Source organism: Rhipicephalus sanguineus, chromosome 6, assembly GCF_013339695.2.
Source record: "Rhipicephalus sanguineus isolate Rsan-2018 chromosome 6, BIME_Rsan_1.4, whole genome shotgun sequence".
Taxonomy (NCBI): domain Eukaryota; kingdom Metazoa; phylum Arthropoda; class Arachnida; order Ixodida; family Ixodidae; genus Rhipicephalus; species Rhipicephalus sanguineus.
Window position 1 is genome coordinate 136,511,774 of NC_051181.1, and position 17,397 is coordinate 136,529,170.

Below are 17,397 nucleotides of genomic sequence, written 5' to 3' on the forward strand. Positions count from 1 at the left end.
CTCTATCTCTGTTCATACAGAGAGAACGGCCTTCAAGAATGTTATTACTGGTAACTTCACTAATGCCAACATTTAGGTAAAGCTCAAGAACTTTCCCGGTGTCAATAAAAAAATGATATAAATCAATCGAGCGTTTTTCCGACTTTATAGCGTGCGGCAGGAAAAAGGAGAAGTCAGCAAGTGACGTAACACGAGAGGACATAAATTAGTCTAATCTTCTGCGCTCACGCAGTAACATAAATTTTTGCGAAAGCTTCAATAACCATCTTTTCAATAAAAAAACTGCTCCGAAATTAAGTTAAAAATACGTGAATATAGTCTTTGCGCACAGAATCCTGCACCCAGAATAAAATATTTTATATAGTTGGTGGCTGGGTGTTCATAATTTAACATGTAAAGCGAGATACACTATGCGTCGAAAGTTCTTATTACAGCAGGTGATGACGTCTTAGGGATAGGCACTACGTTGGTGAGGTTATTTTAAGAAGCCTGTAAGTCATATTTCTTAGGTTCGAAGACGAAAGGGGATCAATTGGTGCGTTGAGTCAAAATAACACTACAGGACATCCCATCAAATAAAGGCATGCATGGATGTCTGACGCACGAAGTACAATAATAAATTTGCGTAGTAATCTTTTATTCAGCGAGCGTAATCACCTGGAACAGAAGGCGCGAGTGAGAATTTCGCCTAATATTCCCAGACCTCCTCGCGCAGAGCTACAAGTAAAACTCAACGGCACGAACTGACTGGCTTTCTTTTACTGCTGCCATCGCAGCCGTTGCTATCCAATAATAATATAATAATAATTGGGTGTTTTAGTCCCCAAACCATGATACGATTATGAGAGACGCCGTATAGTGGAAAGCACCGGGAATTCAGACCATTTGGGGTTCTTTAACGGGCCCCAAAATCTAAGTACGCGGGCTCCTATCATTTCGCCTATATCGAAATGCAGCTGGCATGGCCGGGATTCCATCCTTCGACCTTCAGGTCAGCACTCGAGCACTATGACCACTAGAACAACGCGGCAGGTCAGCTGCTATCAAAGTGACTAACTTTATACACACTGACTTCTAGTTTTATGCATAACATTTATTAAGTGCTTATAAAATTTGCTTTATGACCCAAAGCACAGTTGAGGGCAACAAAGTTCACATTGATAAGCAAGGTGGATCATTACAAAACAAATGCTTCAAGTGTAATCAATGTCTGTAGCGGAGTATGCAAGGTACTTGAACTCAGACGAGAAATACCCGCCTCACCTGTACGACCGTTCCCACCTGAAATTCGATGTGGAAAGGGATGCTCATCGCTACGCAGCGACCGGCAACAAGCACAGTTCACGCCAGGTTTCGACGACGGAGATTCAATTTGGCCTCTGGTGCGACTCTGACAGCTGCGGCTGAAAGCGTAATAAATTGCCTCGATGCGCGCAAAGAAGCAGCAGCTTCCATTGGAGTGCGGGCAAAAAAAAGAACAGTCTTCTCTGCTTTGAAGCAAAGCCACGGTGTTAATTTTCAGCTATGCGGACGGTCGGCGTAACGCATGCCTTTACTTTGCCCCCCCCCCCCCTTTTTTTTTAATTTTTTCCCCTTCTTCGTCTATTCCGGTCTTTGAATGCCAAATAATACGCCCCTCACAAAAGCATGGCGAGTCGGTGTATAGAACTTTTTTCTCCCGTGCACTTGGCGTAGCGCTAGCGCTCGAATCGCGTAGAGCCGCCTCGCCGGGCCATCTCAGAACCAGCTGCGCCTAAAGAAAATGATGAGATGTGAAAGAGCGGTAAGTAGCTGGAGGCGGCTGCAGTGCTGCTTCGCTTTGCCATCTGGTGTTGTTCGCCGCCACGCCTTCGGAAATCAGCTGTGGTGTGTTTATTGTGCGTGTCCCGTTTTGTGTTTGCGTGTGCGGAATCGGTTAAGGGGGGCGGGGTAGGGGAGGTGCTGCGTACGCTCTGGCGTTCATTTGAGCACGTGTGTTTGTGTTGGGCGCCATCGTTAGTTCTCCTTTGCTCGAGTATCGGCCTGACTGCGTGCGTGCGTGTTTTCACTGTTTGTAGAACAACGCCGACCGACCTCGGCTCGCACTTGCGCTTTCCTGTGTGTTTGTTTGACGTGTAAGCACTTGAGTGGTTTGCGCTGGAATTTGTAGTTGCTTAGATAGATCTTTCTGTGTGTACGTCTTCCTGGTGTACACAGTATCGCAATGTAGTCAGCAGTGCCCTCGTCAGTTTGGTTCTGGCAAACGTCCAGAATCGGTGCCTTCGCGGCATCAGTGAACTTGGACGTTCGATCGACGGGCTACACGTTTGATCGCTAGACAAATTGCCTACGTGACGTGTAGTTGACTGCTGTAGCATCATGGGCATCACGAAAGCAATGTGGCGGAGCTCGTTCTGTATGGATGCCTTAGTGACATGTTCTTCTACTACGATATGTCATCGGTTAGATAAATAAACTGCATTCAGAGCACTGAATTTACCAGAGCGTCTACGAACACAAAGTAAGGAAAAAAAAAGAAGCTGTAGCTTACATTTTACAGTCGCAAATGCAGAAATAAACGCCTTTTACCAAGTTAAATACATACTGAACCCTGACAAGTGCGACACAAAAAGCTGGCCAGCTCAACACATACAAGGAAAACCCTTGTGGCAATCTTCACAAGAACCACCAGCAGTAAAGTTTCTTTTATTAAGTATGGTAATGTAACCTGCAAGCTCCTCGCTACGACAATTCCAGCAACTATGTTAGTATGAGGCATCTTCATTTATAGGATACTACATGTAAAATGTCACTGTGTGCGAAGCGTTTGCACCCGTATTCGCAAAAACGTCAAAGGTTAGAATCGCTTGCAAGCGAAAGTGTAATCCAATTCTAATCTGCGCATGACAGCAGCGAAGGCAGCCGGCCAACGGGAAAAAGTACTTACCAACATTATATTTGTCTATGTAAGCTCTCTACCGCGCTTCAATTTAAATGCACATGATGGATAAACTCAAACAGGTAGAGAGAGGTCTAGCGAAAGAACTGAGATTGCGCAGAACTAAGACGGGCACTTTCAGTTTCTAAATGTTTCGATTCCGTGCTTTCGACGTTCGCCCTTAAGAAATGCAAATGATCTTTGTAGAATTTTATTTCTGAAATGCATTGCACATGCACAAGACGTAATGGGGGCAGACGTTGTTCTTACGGAGATGCTCACATTCGATCGTGACGGAAAACGTGCTTCGACCTGTATGCTGAACACTCTTCTACGGTCATGCAAGAAACGTTTTCAAAGAGCCTTATCAAAATATGAAATAACAAGGCCGAATGTAAACATAAATGTGAAATAGAGTGGCTTCTACGATATCCCTTCACTAATGCATGCTATAGTTGGAATTCAACAAACTTCTCATGTGAATGCAGCAGCTAGCGTTGCGACACGAGACTGGGCTGCAGTGATTCCACTGAACCCTTGGTATCGTGCTATTGCACAGCAGCAGTAGTTTTCTATTGAATAGCATAGACGGTGGTATTTCCTAACTAAAGGGACCTTTCAGGTAAGCGGCTTTTTTCGAATCACTAATGGCTCCATCTATGGGAGGTTGGTTGACGTGCACGGATACATACGCAATGCAGTGTCATCACACCTAAGCTTCAGTTTTGTATCGTGTATTCGCGTAATTTGAGATTTTATTAGAGCGTCATGGCGGAGTATTCTAAAGAAACTTTTAAAACGATGCGCTTCACGCTGAAAGTTCCAATATGATGCACTCAGATGCATTTCCGCTCGCTTTCAGAGTTGAACTTCATGTCGACGTCTACCTGAATGGTAAGAGCTTGGCATGCGCAGCTGTCTGTAAGTTTACCGCCTCCCCGTGAAGCATTTCTTTTTTCCTTTTATTGTTCAAAGCTAAGAATTAGATGAGCCGTCTGGGTAGCAACAGTGGGGAGTGTGCCAACCTGACTTACTCGTTACTGGTTGATATACTAAGATTTTTGAAACATATACCCTCAAGAATGTGTTATTCGGTTCTCAGTGTCCCTTTGCCGACATTCTGATACATGTCATGGAGATGATGAGGATAATGGTCCTTTTTTAAGGGGCCCCTAAACCACTGCGTACCCGCCACGGTCGTCTAGTAGTTATGGTGCTCGAGTGCTGGCCCGAAGGTCGCGGGATCGAATCTCGGCCGTGGCGGCCGCATTTTCGGTGGAGGCGAAAACGCATGAGGCCTGTGTACCTAGATTAAGTGCACATTAAAGAGCCCCAGTTGTTTGAAATTTGCGGAGCCCTCCACTACATCGTCCCTCATAATCATATCGTACTTTAGGGACGTTAAACTTACCCAATAATTACTTCTTAACCCATATATGACCAGTGTCCTACACATAGGACGCTTCTTTGATGCACTCTAACATCGCAATTTCTTTAGCTGATTACTAGCGCCACCTACAGCACATAAAACAGGCTTCATTCTCAAGGCGTGCAAGCCTAGACATTGCTTGCTTTTCATGCTGCCACGTGTCCACCGCTTTCTGCGGGCAAACGCGTCCTTTGTGTGAAAGACGTCATGGAGAGGAAGAAGTGCAATGTGGGTGTGCACGTGAAATGTTTCAAGGCTTACCACACCCGCGCATAGCACCTCTAATGCCCAGTGTCCTATATGTATAGGACGGCTTGAAAAACAGTGTTGCGTTTACCTGGCAGTAAATAAAGAACTTGTGCTTTCTTTTGAGGGTAGAAGTACACTTTCTGTGAAAAAAAAATTGTTTTGTGATTTTTTTCTCAGTTTGGGCATATATGGGTTAAACCAGTGCGAATTCAAAGCCCAGAGGGTAGTTTCTTTCTCGTCTTCACTACCCTTACAACACGCACTATCTCCTCCTCGCCACTTATTTCCTCAAAAAACACGTCGATCAGCAATAAGCGTTATGCCTATCAGGATTTCGTGTTTTTTGGATGCGCGCTCTTATCTCCGCTTGCGCAGTCGAAACCACACAAAACAAAGTGAAATCAGTTGATCGTGCGCTATAGTCATGCGATACAAGGCAGAACGAGCATGAAAAAGCATTCATGGAAAAGCAGGGTGGGAGGCAATTCACAACTGATATCACTCGTATGTGGTCCAATCGAGGGCTTGTTTCCTCAGGACGTCACGAGAACAGATTGCTAGCGTCACGAATTGCGTCGAAAAGACGGGACACGTCAGGAGAGCATAATGTGCGCGTTCTTTGTTTTTTCAGAGGTTGTTTAGGGGCCCTCTAAGAAAACCAGTTCGCACATCGGTCACCAGCGAGATATAAACGTAAAGCTTTATCGGCGATTATTTTTCTTTCTGCAACGTTGAGACGTAATGTGATCCGCGACCAATCGGAACATTTTGTGCGCGCTTACTTACTAGAATAGGGGGGGGGGGGGGGATGGCTGGCTTGTCTGAATCCTCTGCCAAATTAGCAGGTCTAGGAAAATGGATTATTCGCCATTCTTGAGAATTCGTTCCTGATCACTGACTAGCTAGCAAACTTGACTTGTAAGTACTAACATTTCTCTACACGCTTGTATTAGGAAAAGATTAGATAGATAGATAGATAGATAGATAGATAGATAGATAGATAGATAGATAGATAGATAGATAGATAGATAGATAGATAGATAGATAGATAGATAGATAGATAGATAGATAGATAGATAGATAGATAGATAGATAGATAGATAGATAGATAATCGTGTTCTTCTTCATCTGCTACAGGCGACCACGTGTTTTCCAGGCCACTTTCTTCCATCTTCCAGCCCACTGTTTCACATAGGCATAGTCATTATATCACACTTTTTAATTGAAATGAGAACAAGTGTAATGAGACCAAATTGAATATGAGACTAAGTTTAAATAGACCTAAATTGACTTCCTTCCTTGTAGAAACCACTCACCGACTCTGATGACGGGTGGCAATGCGGCTGCCTCCGGAAGCAAGGAGCACGTCGCAATCCACACAAGCGCCAGCCTACTCAGGGTAGCCGCGAACCGAGGTCTCGCCGACTTCGGCGACGACGTTGAGCGACGGTCGCCGGCGGAGTCGGCGGCTCGTCGTGATGAGGCAGGTCTCGGGGAGAACGGCATCACTAACGGAACACTATGAGAAGGACGCACGCGGTCGTTCCAAGGGATTTAGGCGGTACGTGGATGGTGGAAACAACGTCAGGCGCGTGAGTCGCGGCAGCGATTCATGGTCTCCTACTACGGCCTCGCGGCCTGGTAATTCTTAGCGGGGGAAGCCTAAGACGACGGGTCTTCGTCGCGCGACGTGGAGAGGGCGGCAGAAGCCGAGGTTGGAAACAGCGTCGAGGCGCTCCTCCGCCACCACGACGGGGTCACGAGTCTTTCTGGGAATGGCCGACGACACACGGCGCGCGACTGTTGGCTCACTCATCGTCGCCACAAAGAGAGGGGCGGCCCGCAGCCGGCTGTGAATGCGACTGCGACGCTGCTGGCGTGGAGCCCCGGACGAAAAGAAGGATTCCGTGGGCACCCAGGGGGAATCCCCGAGTGTTCTCGTGCACCGGTGACGAACAAGGGCGGTTTCCTTGTGCAGACTTCTTTGGTTGGCCAGTAGAGAATACCAATTTTTCGCGCACCTGAATGTTCTACTTCTATACGAAATACCAGATTTCTTAAACGAACATCATCCTCGTCTCTGTTCAGTTCTCTCCACCGATTTCTGGATGTGACCAATCCCCGTAGCGAAAAGTCCCGGTACGACGAAACCTAATCAAGCATTCATGAGCATCCTGATTTTAACTTTTAACATTTGACGCTATCCTTTCTTGAAACGATGTACCGAGTGTTTGCTATTTCAAGACTTCTTTTCGAATCACTCTATCTTAGCACTATACACAGCTGGCGACAGGTCTTCGCTTGGAGGGGCTAATACGGGGGTATGCAAAGCACAGGAATGAGGGTTCTTGGCCGACTACTACACAGCGTGCTTTCTTTTTCTCTTTGCTTAAACGTCCGCGAGGGCGTAGTCAAGTATACGTCTTAGGCATCGGAAGGCATCACCAAACTCGCACGCTCGCGTGCACCCGCCCCACTGCACGTCTGACGCTGCCGGCTCGCACGTCCTTATCGCGCACCACAAACACAACGCTGAGCGGCGGCATCACTCGCAGTTTTCATAGAGAAATAAAGAAACGAGAGAATCCTCGAAACACGCCGCTGATGAAAGTGCTATGCACAATTCGATAAGGAGACAGTTTCCGGTCAGTGGATTCGGTGAAGGTTGCTAGCAGAACTTTCGGAACTAGTGAAAACAAAAGCAGAGACGCTTGTTGTGAACGTATGAATGTATGCAAAAAAGATGAAGAGAAAGAAGAAGAAACGCAGAGCTGATGGACAGGAGAGGGTGGCTTCGCGGTTGGGAGGGGATGGGCCGTATATCAGGTGGCTCTCATTCGCTCGTCGTCAGTCAAGGGTCATTCCGAAAACGCGCCGAAAAGCGGAGGAGACGGTGAAGCCGGTCGCCGGCTTGACGTCGTGTTGTCCGGGCTCGGCGACGTCGTCCTTCTCGCAGCGACGTTCCGCTGACGGCGACTCCCGTCGTGCCGTACCGGCGCCCGTCACCGCCGGTCTCTCTCGGCCGTGCGATCGCTTCTCGTTGGGGAGCACGCGCCAAAGCATCGGCGCCGCAGCCTCCGGCGCCCGCACCAGCGTGTACGAGAGACGCGCTCGGAAAGCGCCGCCAGGGAGCCGGAGGGAGGGAGACGATGGGGAGGGGGGGGAGGGGATACGCGGCCTGCACGGAGGATGCGGAACGCTACGGGTGGACCCGAACGAGAGAAGAGGACGGAGATGCAGGGTGAGGGTAAGCGCTGCAGCTTGACTCAGAGGGAAAGGGTGCTTCTAGGAATGGAGGAGAGGAAAGACAGAGGGTGCTTACGAAGACAGCGAAGGGGAAACACTGATGGAAAAGAAAGGCTCGGGAGAGAGCGCCTCAGGAGAAGACTCGGATGAGAGAGTCCGTATAGCGCGCGCGTGCTCTGAATCTTCCGCGCATGCGTGGATGCCTCCGGGTTCTCTGAAAGAAAAGGACGCGAGGGGACGATAGAGGAAAAGGACGAGGGAAGAGCTACGGAACGCTCCGTGCTGCCGACAGAGGTCGGGAGCGTAGTTGGGTGCGCTCGCCGGATAGAGGGAAGAAGCAGCGACGGTGGCTCGTTTTTCCGACTTTCGTACTTTCTTTCGTCTCCGCGGAAAACAAAATAGGAGAGATACAAAAGTGGGCGAATGAAAGAAAGAACAGGAGGACGAGAGGGAGGGGGAGAGGGGACGGGGCGAGATCACTTCGCGGCCGTGCGTGTTCTTCTGCCCTTCTCACCTCGCGCTCCGGTCTTTTTCACCCGTTCCCTCCTTCTCGACCTCGCCGGCGGTCTCGCAGAAGCTCGACTCGGGAATGTGGCTTTGCAGACGTCCTTCTCGCGCTTCTTCGTCGCTTTCTTTCGCTCACTCGTTCGCTCCGGCCCCGACCGGCCTCGGAAGCGAGACGGTGAAGGGAAGCGCCCAATCCCCCATCCCCCTGTTGCTTCCAGAGCCGACCGAGGAAAGAAAAGAACTCGGTGACGGTGCGCCCGCGGAGGATGGCGATCCGAGCGCAGCCGTTCCCGCAGTGTCGCGAATTAACATTTTAATGCCCGTCTTATCGAACACTCGGCCACGCTCCAGGGTGGCATAGCCGTTCCATTTCGTTCCCCGCCAAAAGCCAACACTTCGTTCACCCCCATTCAAAGAACGCTTTTTCACCAGCCACCCTTTCGTTAGAACCAAATCGTTCACGTTGCCTGAGGATATCTTTCGAACTTAGACAATGTTTTATTCTTTTGTTTGTCTGTTATGTCAAGGCATTTTAGCTGCATTGATGGTATTTTCTCTCTTCTGTAATTATATTTTTGCTCCATTATTCAAGTTTTATCGCGGTATACGAAGTCAAGCGTGTTTTCTTTTTTTATTTTCGTGTCAGCACAATTTTCTGTAGTTGTTGCACCCACGACAGAATTGCACCCACACAAGTGAGTTCCTTCAGGGGCGGGGTGGTTGAGGGACTTGTGCGCTGTTTTTTGACTGTGTGCTCTTGGGGAAGAGAGGAAAGTGCAGGCAGTGAAAGAAGGGAGCAGAGTGGGTTAGGGAACAAACAGGTGTTAAGGACATCTTAGTCGAAACCAAGAAGATAAAATGGGCACGGGCAGCAGCGCATGATATTAAAAAGTTTGCGGGGACAACGTGGCCGCCGCAATTACAAGACCGTGTTGATTAGCGAAACATCAGAGAGGCATTTGCTTTGTAGTGGGGGTAGCCAGGCTGATGATGATGCTCTTAGGGGGGGGGGGGGGTGCCGGAGAAAACTTGGGAGGGGGGAGGGGCTACCGCTCCCCTCACGCCGCCCCAGTGTTTCTGTTGAGTTGTTTCTTTTTTTAGGGGCGCAGCTCCTTAAAACTTAGCCTTGTCCGCCGTCCGCGTCCGTCACGGAACACAAAACCGAAACCGAAACTCACAAAATAATCTGTGAAAAAAATAAATACACGAGAGGGCGCATCGTAAAAAAAGCCCTTTTGTGAACAAAAAAGTACACGAGAGGGTGCACCGAAAACCGAACAAAAATCGAAAGTGATTATTAAAAACACATCTGTGAAAAAAATACACGAGAGGGCGCTGGGGTGCACGCCCTCTCAACGGAGAAGACGCTGCAGCAAAACTAACCAGAGGAACCGTCGTCATGACAGTATACCTGCTTCCGAGTCTCTCCCAAGGCAACGTAGAAAAGTACATCGATCTAGCAATGAGCGGCTATGAAACAAAAATACAAGAACAACCTCTTCGTGCTAGTCGGTGACTTTAACGTTGACATCACCGACAACGACTGGCTTGTGCAGTATATGACGTCTCGATACGCTCTACGATGCATTTCGTATGACTGTGAACAGCCAATAATCATCAGCGGGACGTGCACAGACCTTGTCCTTGCCTACTTCAGGTTCCGATCAAAGAACCATCGGCTCTACATTTCATGGATCATAAAGCGGTGATCATGAAAGGAAAGCGGAATCCGGAACTCAACACGAGATACGAATTATGAACAATAAAATGTATATAGTCTACACTTCGTGTCAAGTCACAAATTCTTGGGAGTGACCTTCGATAGATCGATGACGTGGTCTCCTCACATTCGATCACTCAAAGAGAAGCTCGAATCATACGCGAACATCTTCCGCATGATGTCAAGTAAAGCTGAAGGCTGCTCCGTGAGTGCACTACTGCACATGTATACAGCATCATGTGAAGATCTCCTGCGGTACACTCCTCCTGCACTACAGAGCCTCACCTAATCAAATCTTCGGGTGCTCACAAGCATGCAAGCCAAAGCGTTGAGGGTGTACCTAGGCTTACCGAAAAACACATCGACAGTAGGGACCTTGACAGAAAGCAAACGTCTTTCGGCTGCCCTGTTAATGAAGCAAGAGCTCCTCCGAGTCTGTCTGCGTTTTGCGGCCAGGGTACAAGATCATCCACTTGCTTCAGTCACCACTTCTGACGTGCGGATGTTACTCCCCCTGACGTATGAAAAGCCGTCGATATTGACGGGGCCTCCGTGGCAGCTTCCTTCCTGGACGATAATCACGACAGTGCCGGGGTTCAAGAGCAAGAGAAACGCGCCTGGGCCAGCGTTGACATACTTTGCTCTCGAACACATTAACACCAACTATAGAAACCGCCATCACGTTTATACAGATGGGTCTGTCACAGATGGATCATCTGCTGTAGGTGTGTGGATACCGTTCGCGAATGTCACCATCGTCGCCACTCTCGGTCACCGTACTTCCGCCGCTGCCACTGAGCTGGCTGCACTGCGGAGGGTTCTTGCATATATCAAAGATCAGAGACCCGACTCTTGGGTGATATTCTCCGACTCACGAGCCGCACTGCAGTCCCTAAAATCACCACGTACGCAAGATCAACTAGTCCTGGACATCAGGCGCCTAGGCAATAATGCTAATGAGCTACACCACGATGTAGTACTGCAGTGGCTACCAGCTCACTGCGGCATAGAAGGGAATGTTCCTGCTGACACCGCCGCCAGAGCTGCACATGACACGGCATCTGAGAAAATCGACATTCTTTTTTCAAGGAAAGGTGCAGCGACTTTGGTACCTGCGTTCACGCGGAATCTACAGCGAACAATATGGTGCGATACAAATAGCCAGTACGGACCACTGCACAGAATAGACCCGACGTGTAGCTTTCACATGCCACAGGGACGAACCAGGCAAGATGAAACGTGCATTCGCCGGCTGAAACTGAACGTTGCCTACACGAAATACTTCAAGCACAAGATCAGGCAGTCGGACTCAGCCACGTGCACGACATGTAACACTCGGGAAGACTTAAAGCACGTACTCTGCGACTGTTCCCGCTACGACGCCGAACGAGAGATTCTGAAGGCAGAACTTAATTTGCAACGCGACTAGAGCTTGGAACTGCGGCACCTTCTCGGCTGCAACACACGATGAACACGGTTGGCCGAAACACACAAAGGGGCAAGGAACGAGCATCAGAATGTGAAACAGAGATGGAGCAAAAAAGCGTCCCCACGTGGCTGCGGAGAAATGCTTCGTCTACGAAGCGGCTGCGAATTTTCCTCGCCGGGTTGTTAGCTGCTGTTTCTTTGCACGTGTAGTGAAAGAGTATTAAAGACGAAAAAGAAACGATAACGAAGAGGCAATGAACGGCGCGGAGACACGAGGGACAGATGAAATCAGTGGGTATGCTAAAAGAGGAAAGTTCGCGAAACAGCACGTACGTAGAACAAAATGCGGTGGCATGCAGGGCGGAAAACACATCAGCGATTGAAAAGGGGACGAAATGCCTGCGTGCTTTGCTGTCTCTAGTATCGAAGCGACGGACGAGAAGGAAGAAAAAGAGAGTGGGAGAGAGTTTGAGAGAGGTGAGAGAAAAGAAACCGCGCGCAAAGAGTGTTGCACGCGTGTCTACCGCCCCTGTCACGAAGCTTCGTTAAAAATGCAGCCTCTCGAATTACGTTTCGCTCTTTCGAAGTTCACGGGAGCATAGTTCCTGCTTCGATAGGAACGCGAAGAAAAGAAGTATCGGGCTGCGACATAGGGAAATTCGAACGAGACGACAACTGGGAAGAAGAGAACGCCGAAGGCGCATGCGCGAAACTCCAGGGGCGAGCTGTAGATCTGAGAGAAGAAGGATTCGAAACTGTTAGGAAGACGCGATGTTTATTCACTCGACACGGGCCGACAGAGACGCATGCTACGGGGTCTGCGATCATTTTGAACGACCAGCAAGTTTGGAGATGCTCGGCCTTTAATTAAACGGAGGAGCGGTCTTCCTCAAAGAGCACTTCAGGGACTGGTAAGGTATAATCGCGATGAAGACACTCTGATACGCGGATGTCTGGCCTGTGGTGCTTTATTTATTTATTGTTTTTTTTGCATATTGTACTCGTCGGCTAAGGACTCTTGCGGTGACGATGCTGCAAGTCATGGTGACCATGTTTGTTCGGATGGCTGCTTTCCTGAAACATTAAAAGGCCGTGGCAGTGCTTTCACCGGATTCAGTCGGCGTGTATAGTAAACACTTCTGGCTTTAATTTGGCGAATAGCCCGGTGCGGAGGGAGGAATCGCCGGAAAAGGACCCAAATCATGATAAACGAGCGGGAGTCTTTCGATGCACTTAGGGTATTCTACTATCAAAGTGAATTCTTTCTGGCACGGACTTCTTTATTTTTCCTTTCTTTCCTCATAATTAATCAATTACGTCCCTGGCGGCTTGCAGACCTTTAAGAGTCGAGGCTAACGTTCAAGTTCGCTGTATTTACACTGGAAGTACAGCGAAAATGGCTTCGTACGTTTTCTCTCAGCTATCAGTTCAACGTGACCGCAGAAGTGTACTTGACTGCCACGCAGAACTGAGCGCGTATCGCTCCTCTTAACAACCCTTTATTTATCGATACATTTCCTCTTCGGAGAACATTAATTTTTGGCATTATGCGACTACTACTAGAATCTGGGGGCCGAATTCTCAAAGCTTCTCTCTCGTTGGGGCATTCCCCATTGGTCAGCCGGCTTCCCTAATTATATCTCCCGCACCGTGAATTTTTAGCACAAGACGTTTTATGGAATACGGGCCCGGAATTTTTAAAGCAAAAGCCTTGAATGCCTCATCAAACGCGAAAATTGACCGGCGTCCCCCGTCGGCAGCGTCTACACGAGTGATTCGAAAAATCATTATCACGTGTTGACGTCACCATATGACGTCATCGTGATGTCACATATATAACGCTGAAATATGTGACGTCATTATGATGTAACCATGACGTCACATGATGACGTCATCACATGACATCGTTGCTTGGTCAAAGGTGAGCCGATCACGGAGGCCGTGGAAAACCAGGTGAGGTGTAGAATGCTTTCGGAGGGTGGCTGGGCAGGATCAATACATCGACTGAGAAAAAAATGATGGTTTTTGCCTTCCAGTCGTCTTAGGAGAGAGTATAAGGGACGCTGTGAGTGTTTGCGTTTCGTGCTACATTCGAAGGGTTCAGTTGACGTAGTCTGGTATGTCTTATGCTTGGTGCGTTCCATTCCGTCAGTCCGACCTCCATCCGGCCTTCAGCGACGCTATGCTTCGCTTCTCTATCGCCTTTGGTTGGGAGCTGCTTTTACGAAGGCATACACAACGTTAATCGGAATGACTGACAGTGCGGCATGCAATGTTTGCGGCACCGAAGAAAACATCGAGCACTTGCTGCGCCACTGCCATCGTTTTGCCTCGGAGAGACAACTACTTTCGAATGCACTGCGGCGACTGGATGATCGGCCAATTTCCGTGCAGGTGCCACTACAGCACCGTCCACATCTCTCGACGGCCCACAAGGCAGTGAAAGCACTATTGTGCTCTTTGAGAACGACGGGCTTGTGCGAACGCCTCTGACTTATCGTGCAATCCCGCACGCTGCAGTGAATTCACTGTCTCTCTTCTCTGTCTTGTTTATCTCTTCCCTCCTCTCTATTTCTCGTCTTTCTATTCCCCTTCTCAGATCCCCCAGGGTAGTGTAGCCAACCGGAAGTGTTTCTGGTTAACCTCCCTGCCTTCACCTTTTCTGTTTTCCTTCCTTCCTTCATTCGAGGTGTTATGAGAACTAACAGACAATAATGCCAAGGAAAGTATAGGAGATGATATTTGTAGTAATTAGGAAAGAAAGGTGAAGAAAGTAAAGTGGAAGAAAACATAACTTGCCGCCGGCAGGGACCGAACCTGCGACCTTCGAATAACGCGTCCGATGCTCTACCACTGAGCTACGGCGGTGGACGTCATCCTCCCGTCCACTTTTTGGGGTATATATGTGCAATAAACCTAGGAGTGTTGGTCAGCGCCGATCGCAGCCGTGGCGGCGAGTGTGGAACACTTCTTCTGCCTGTTGGCGCCACGTAACACGTGATCTTTTTGCGAGCTGGCAGCTGAGCAATAATCCCTCGCATACTACCTGAAGGCATCAAGTCTGCCAGAACGAGGCCCTCGCTATGAATGGAGGAAAGAAGGTGACTCTTCAAGGGCTCGTTTTTCTCTGTTAGACACAATATTATGAGAACTAAGATACAATAATGCCAAGGAAAGCATAGGAGATGTTATTTGTATTAATTAGGATATAAGGTGAAGAAAGGAAAGTAGACGAAAAGATAACTTGCCGCTGGCAGGTACCGAACCTGCGACCTTCGAATAAAGCGTCCGATGCTCTACCACTGAGCTACGGCGGCGGTCATCCGTCCACTCGCCGCCATGGCTGCGATCGGCGCTGACTAACACTCCTAGGTTCAAATGCACATATATACCCCATAAAGTGGACGGGAGGATGACGTCCACCGCCGTAGCTCAGTGGTAGAGCATCGGACGCGTTATTCGAAGGTCGCAGGTTCGGTCCCTGCCGGCGGCAAGTTATCTTTTCGTCCACTTTACTTTCTTCACATTTATATCCCAATTACTACAAATAACATCTCCTATACTTTCATTGGCAGTATTGTCTGTTAGTGCTCATGATAATATGTCTAACCGAGAAAAACGAGCCCTTGAAAAGTCACCTTCTTTCCTTCATTCGAGGTAGTACGGCATATAACGAATATTATCATGTTTTTTTTTTCTTTGTTTGTTTCAGTCGAAGAACGAGGCTATCTCTGTTGTTCATGGTGAAGGCACGAAATATGAAATGCTTGTGGCTAATTGGCAACAGTGATTGCAAATAACGGGCCACTTGCTAACTTCCGAAACCGTATAAGCGAAGCATGCGTTGCTTTAATTGAACATCATCCTTAGTACGAAACCGCGCCTCCGCTAATTAAGCGATCGACCACACCGCAAAACGGGAGATATGAAAACAATAGAACCTGACAAAAGGAATGCTTGGGAGGCGAGGCGCCAGCAGTTGTTTATGCAGAAGCGTGAACGACAAGCAGCGGTCTCAGGCTTCGCAGCTAGTGTGCACTTTTGGGCTGATGCTCTGATAAACGGCTACATGCCACGGGCGTGTAATGTACATAGCTCGCTACATTACTGTTGCGTAACACTTAAACATGGACTTTTGGCAGGGGCCCTAGAGGAGCACAAGAAAAAAAAATAGATTGTTTATTTGAAAACGCGAAAAAAAAATGACGTCTGTAAGACAAAGACCCGTTCCGCAGACGGTGTTGCGATAGACAAACGTCGAGAAGTCATCGTACGCTTTCAGAGTTTCTCAATGCAAGCCCGCGCAACCTACGGTTACCCGGACTTGGACGTCTTACTACGCGTCATGGCGTTCATACTCGACGCGAAAGGTTGAAAAAAAAAAAGAAAACACGGAAAAGCGAGAAAATACGTTACAACAGGGGAATTCCCGTCTCGGTCCTTCGTTTTTTTCTCTGTCCCCATTGTCGTCTTTTTATCTCGTGCATTCCGTCCTTCTCTGCGCGTTTATTCGCAACCGACGCGTAGATAATAAATGCGACTCGGCGGACGCATTAGTCTTATGCCGCAACAAAGAAGCTTGCCTCGAATTGATGGCGGGGTGGGGCAGCCATTTATTCACGTCCGTCTGCGGGTAAAGCAACTAACGGAATCGACGCTCGCTTTCCAAGTGCTCAACGAGACGTCCGCTTTGACAAAAAAATAAAAATAAAACGAAAACGAAGAAGAACAAGATCAAACGCCTGAATAGGAGCTGCTGTACGAACAAAACCAGAGAAAAAAGGAATCTGACACAACGATTTGTTGAAGAGAAGTAATGCATTAATAGAAAATGTTGCGCGGAGACGAAAGCTACTCGAAAAAAACAAAACAAAAAGAAAGCAGCAAATTGGAAAAGAAAAAAAAAAAGAAAGGGAAAGAAACGCAGGAAAAGTTTTGTAACGGTTTACGACGGAGTCGATAGGGAATATGAGAATGAAGAAAAGTCACCAAGTTGTGGGTTAAGGGGTCGCAGGCTAACGCCGAAATTCAAAATCGATAAGTCATGGATCGGTACGGATGGATGGGGTTGAAGAAAAAAGAAAAAAAAAAGAACAGCGATTGTGACGTCGAGGGGTGCTGGCAAGTCTTCTCGGGACTTGGCGGATAAACGGAAAAGCAGATATCAAATAAAAACGAGGAAGAGGCAGAGGGAAAAGGATGGAGTGAAGTAAAGATCAATGCAAAAGCAAAAAGTTGTGCAAAAATATTAGTCGAACGAGGCGGCGGTGGCACAGAGGAATCGCGACGGCCAATGTGAAACGATCAAATTCGCATTTGGTGCCAGGGTATAAGGGTGGTGCCGGTCTCGTTCCGCCTTGGTGCCTCGGAATCGCGCTCGCTTTATACACTTCGAATAATGACGTCCGTGCGAGAGCTGCGATAAGAGAGAGATAGAAAGGGAAACATTTATTTCGCGCGACCCTTTGGTTCGCATAGTCCTTATAAATACAGCCGGTTGATCGCGAAGACGTCGTCTGGTAACATTCAAAGGGACAAGCTGCGGTTGGAAATATACTCGAGTTTCTTGTCTTTGTTTCGTTTTATTATGTCGCCCCGGGACTTAGCCCTTAAGAACGTAGCTGACATATTCATTCTGCGCATTACAGTGCAGCAACTTTTACAAACAACAGAACGGGATCAGTTAGTGGTGAATTCTAAATATGGAATGCTGGCGCGACCGAAAGACAAATAGTCACATTGAAACGAAAGGAGACGCTTTCGCCCTACACTCTATCCTACACTCTAAGAAGAATAAAAAAAAGTCCTTTGACTCCTTTCGGAGAGTCCTGACTTGCCACGTATATGACTCTTTAGAGGCACGTTAACTCTCCTGTGGGTCACACGACTCTCTGAAGAGAG

The 17,397-nt window shown here is 48.2% G+C and overlaps 1 protein-coding gene and 1 non-coding gene across 2 annotated transcripts in view; both read right to left on the reverse strand.

Annotated features, from left to right (window-relative positions):
* LOC119397581 (glutamate receptor ionotropic, kainate 3-like) overlaps positions 1–7,735 on the reverse strand; it is a 251,719-nt gene extending 243,984 nt beyond the window's left edge. Inside the window, exon 1 of the mRNA XM_037665006.2 lies at positions 5,912–7,735. Coding sequence (XP_037520934.1) covers positions 5,912–6,101 — 190 coding nt within the window. The 5' untranslated portion in view covers positions 6,102–7,735. The remainder of the gene's footprint in view (positions 1–5,911) is intronic.
* Positions 7,736–14,741: 7,006 nt separating this feature from the next.
* On the reverse strand, positions 14,742–14,813 carry Trnak-cuu (transfer RNA lysine (anticodon CUU)). The gene has a single exon. It is a non-coding gene; the product is annotated as a tRNA-Lys (tRNA).
* Between the last annotated feature and the right edge of the window lie 2,584 nt (positions 14,814–17,397).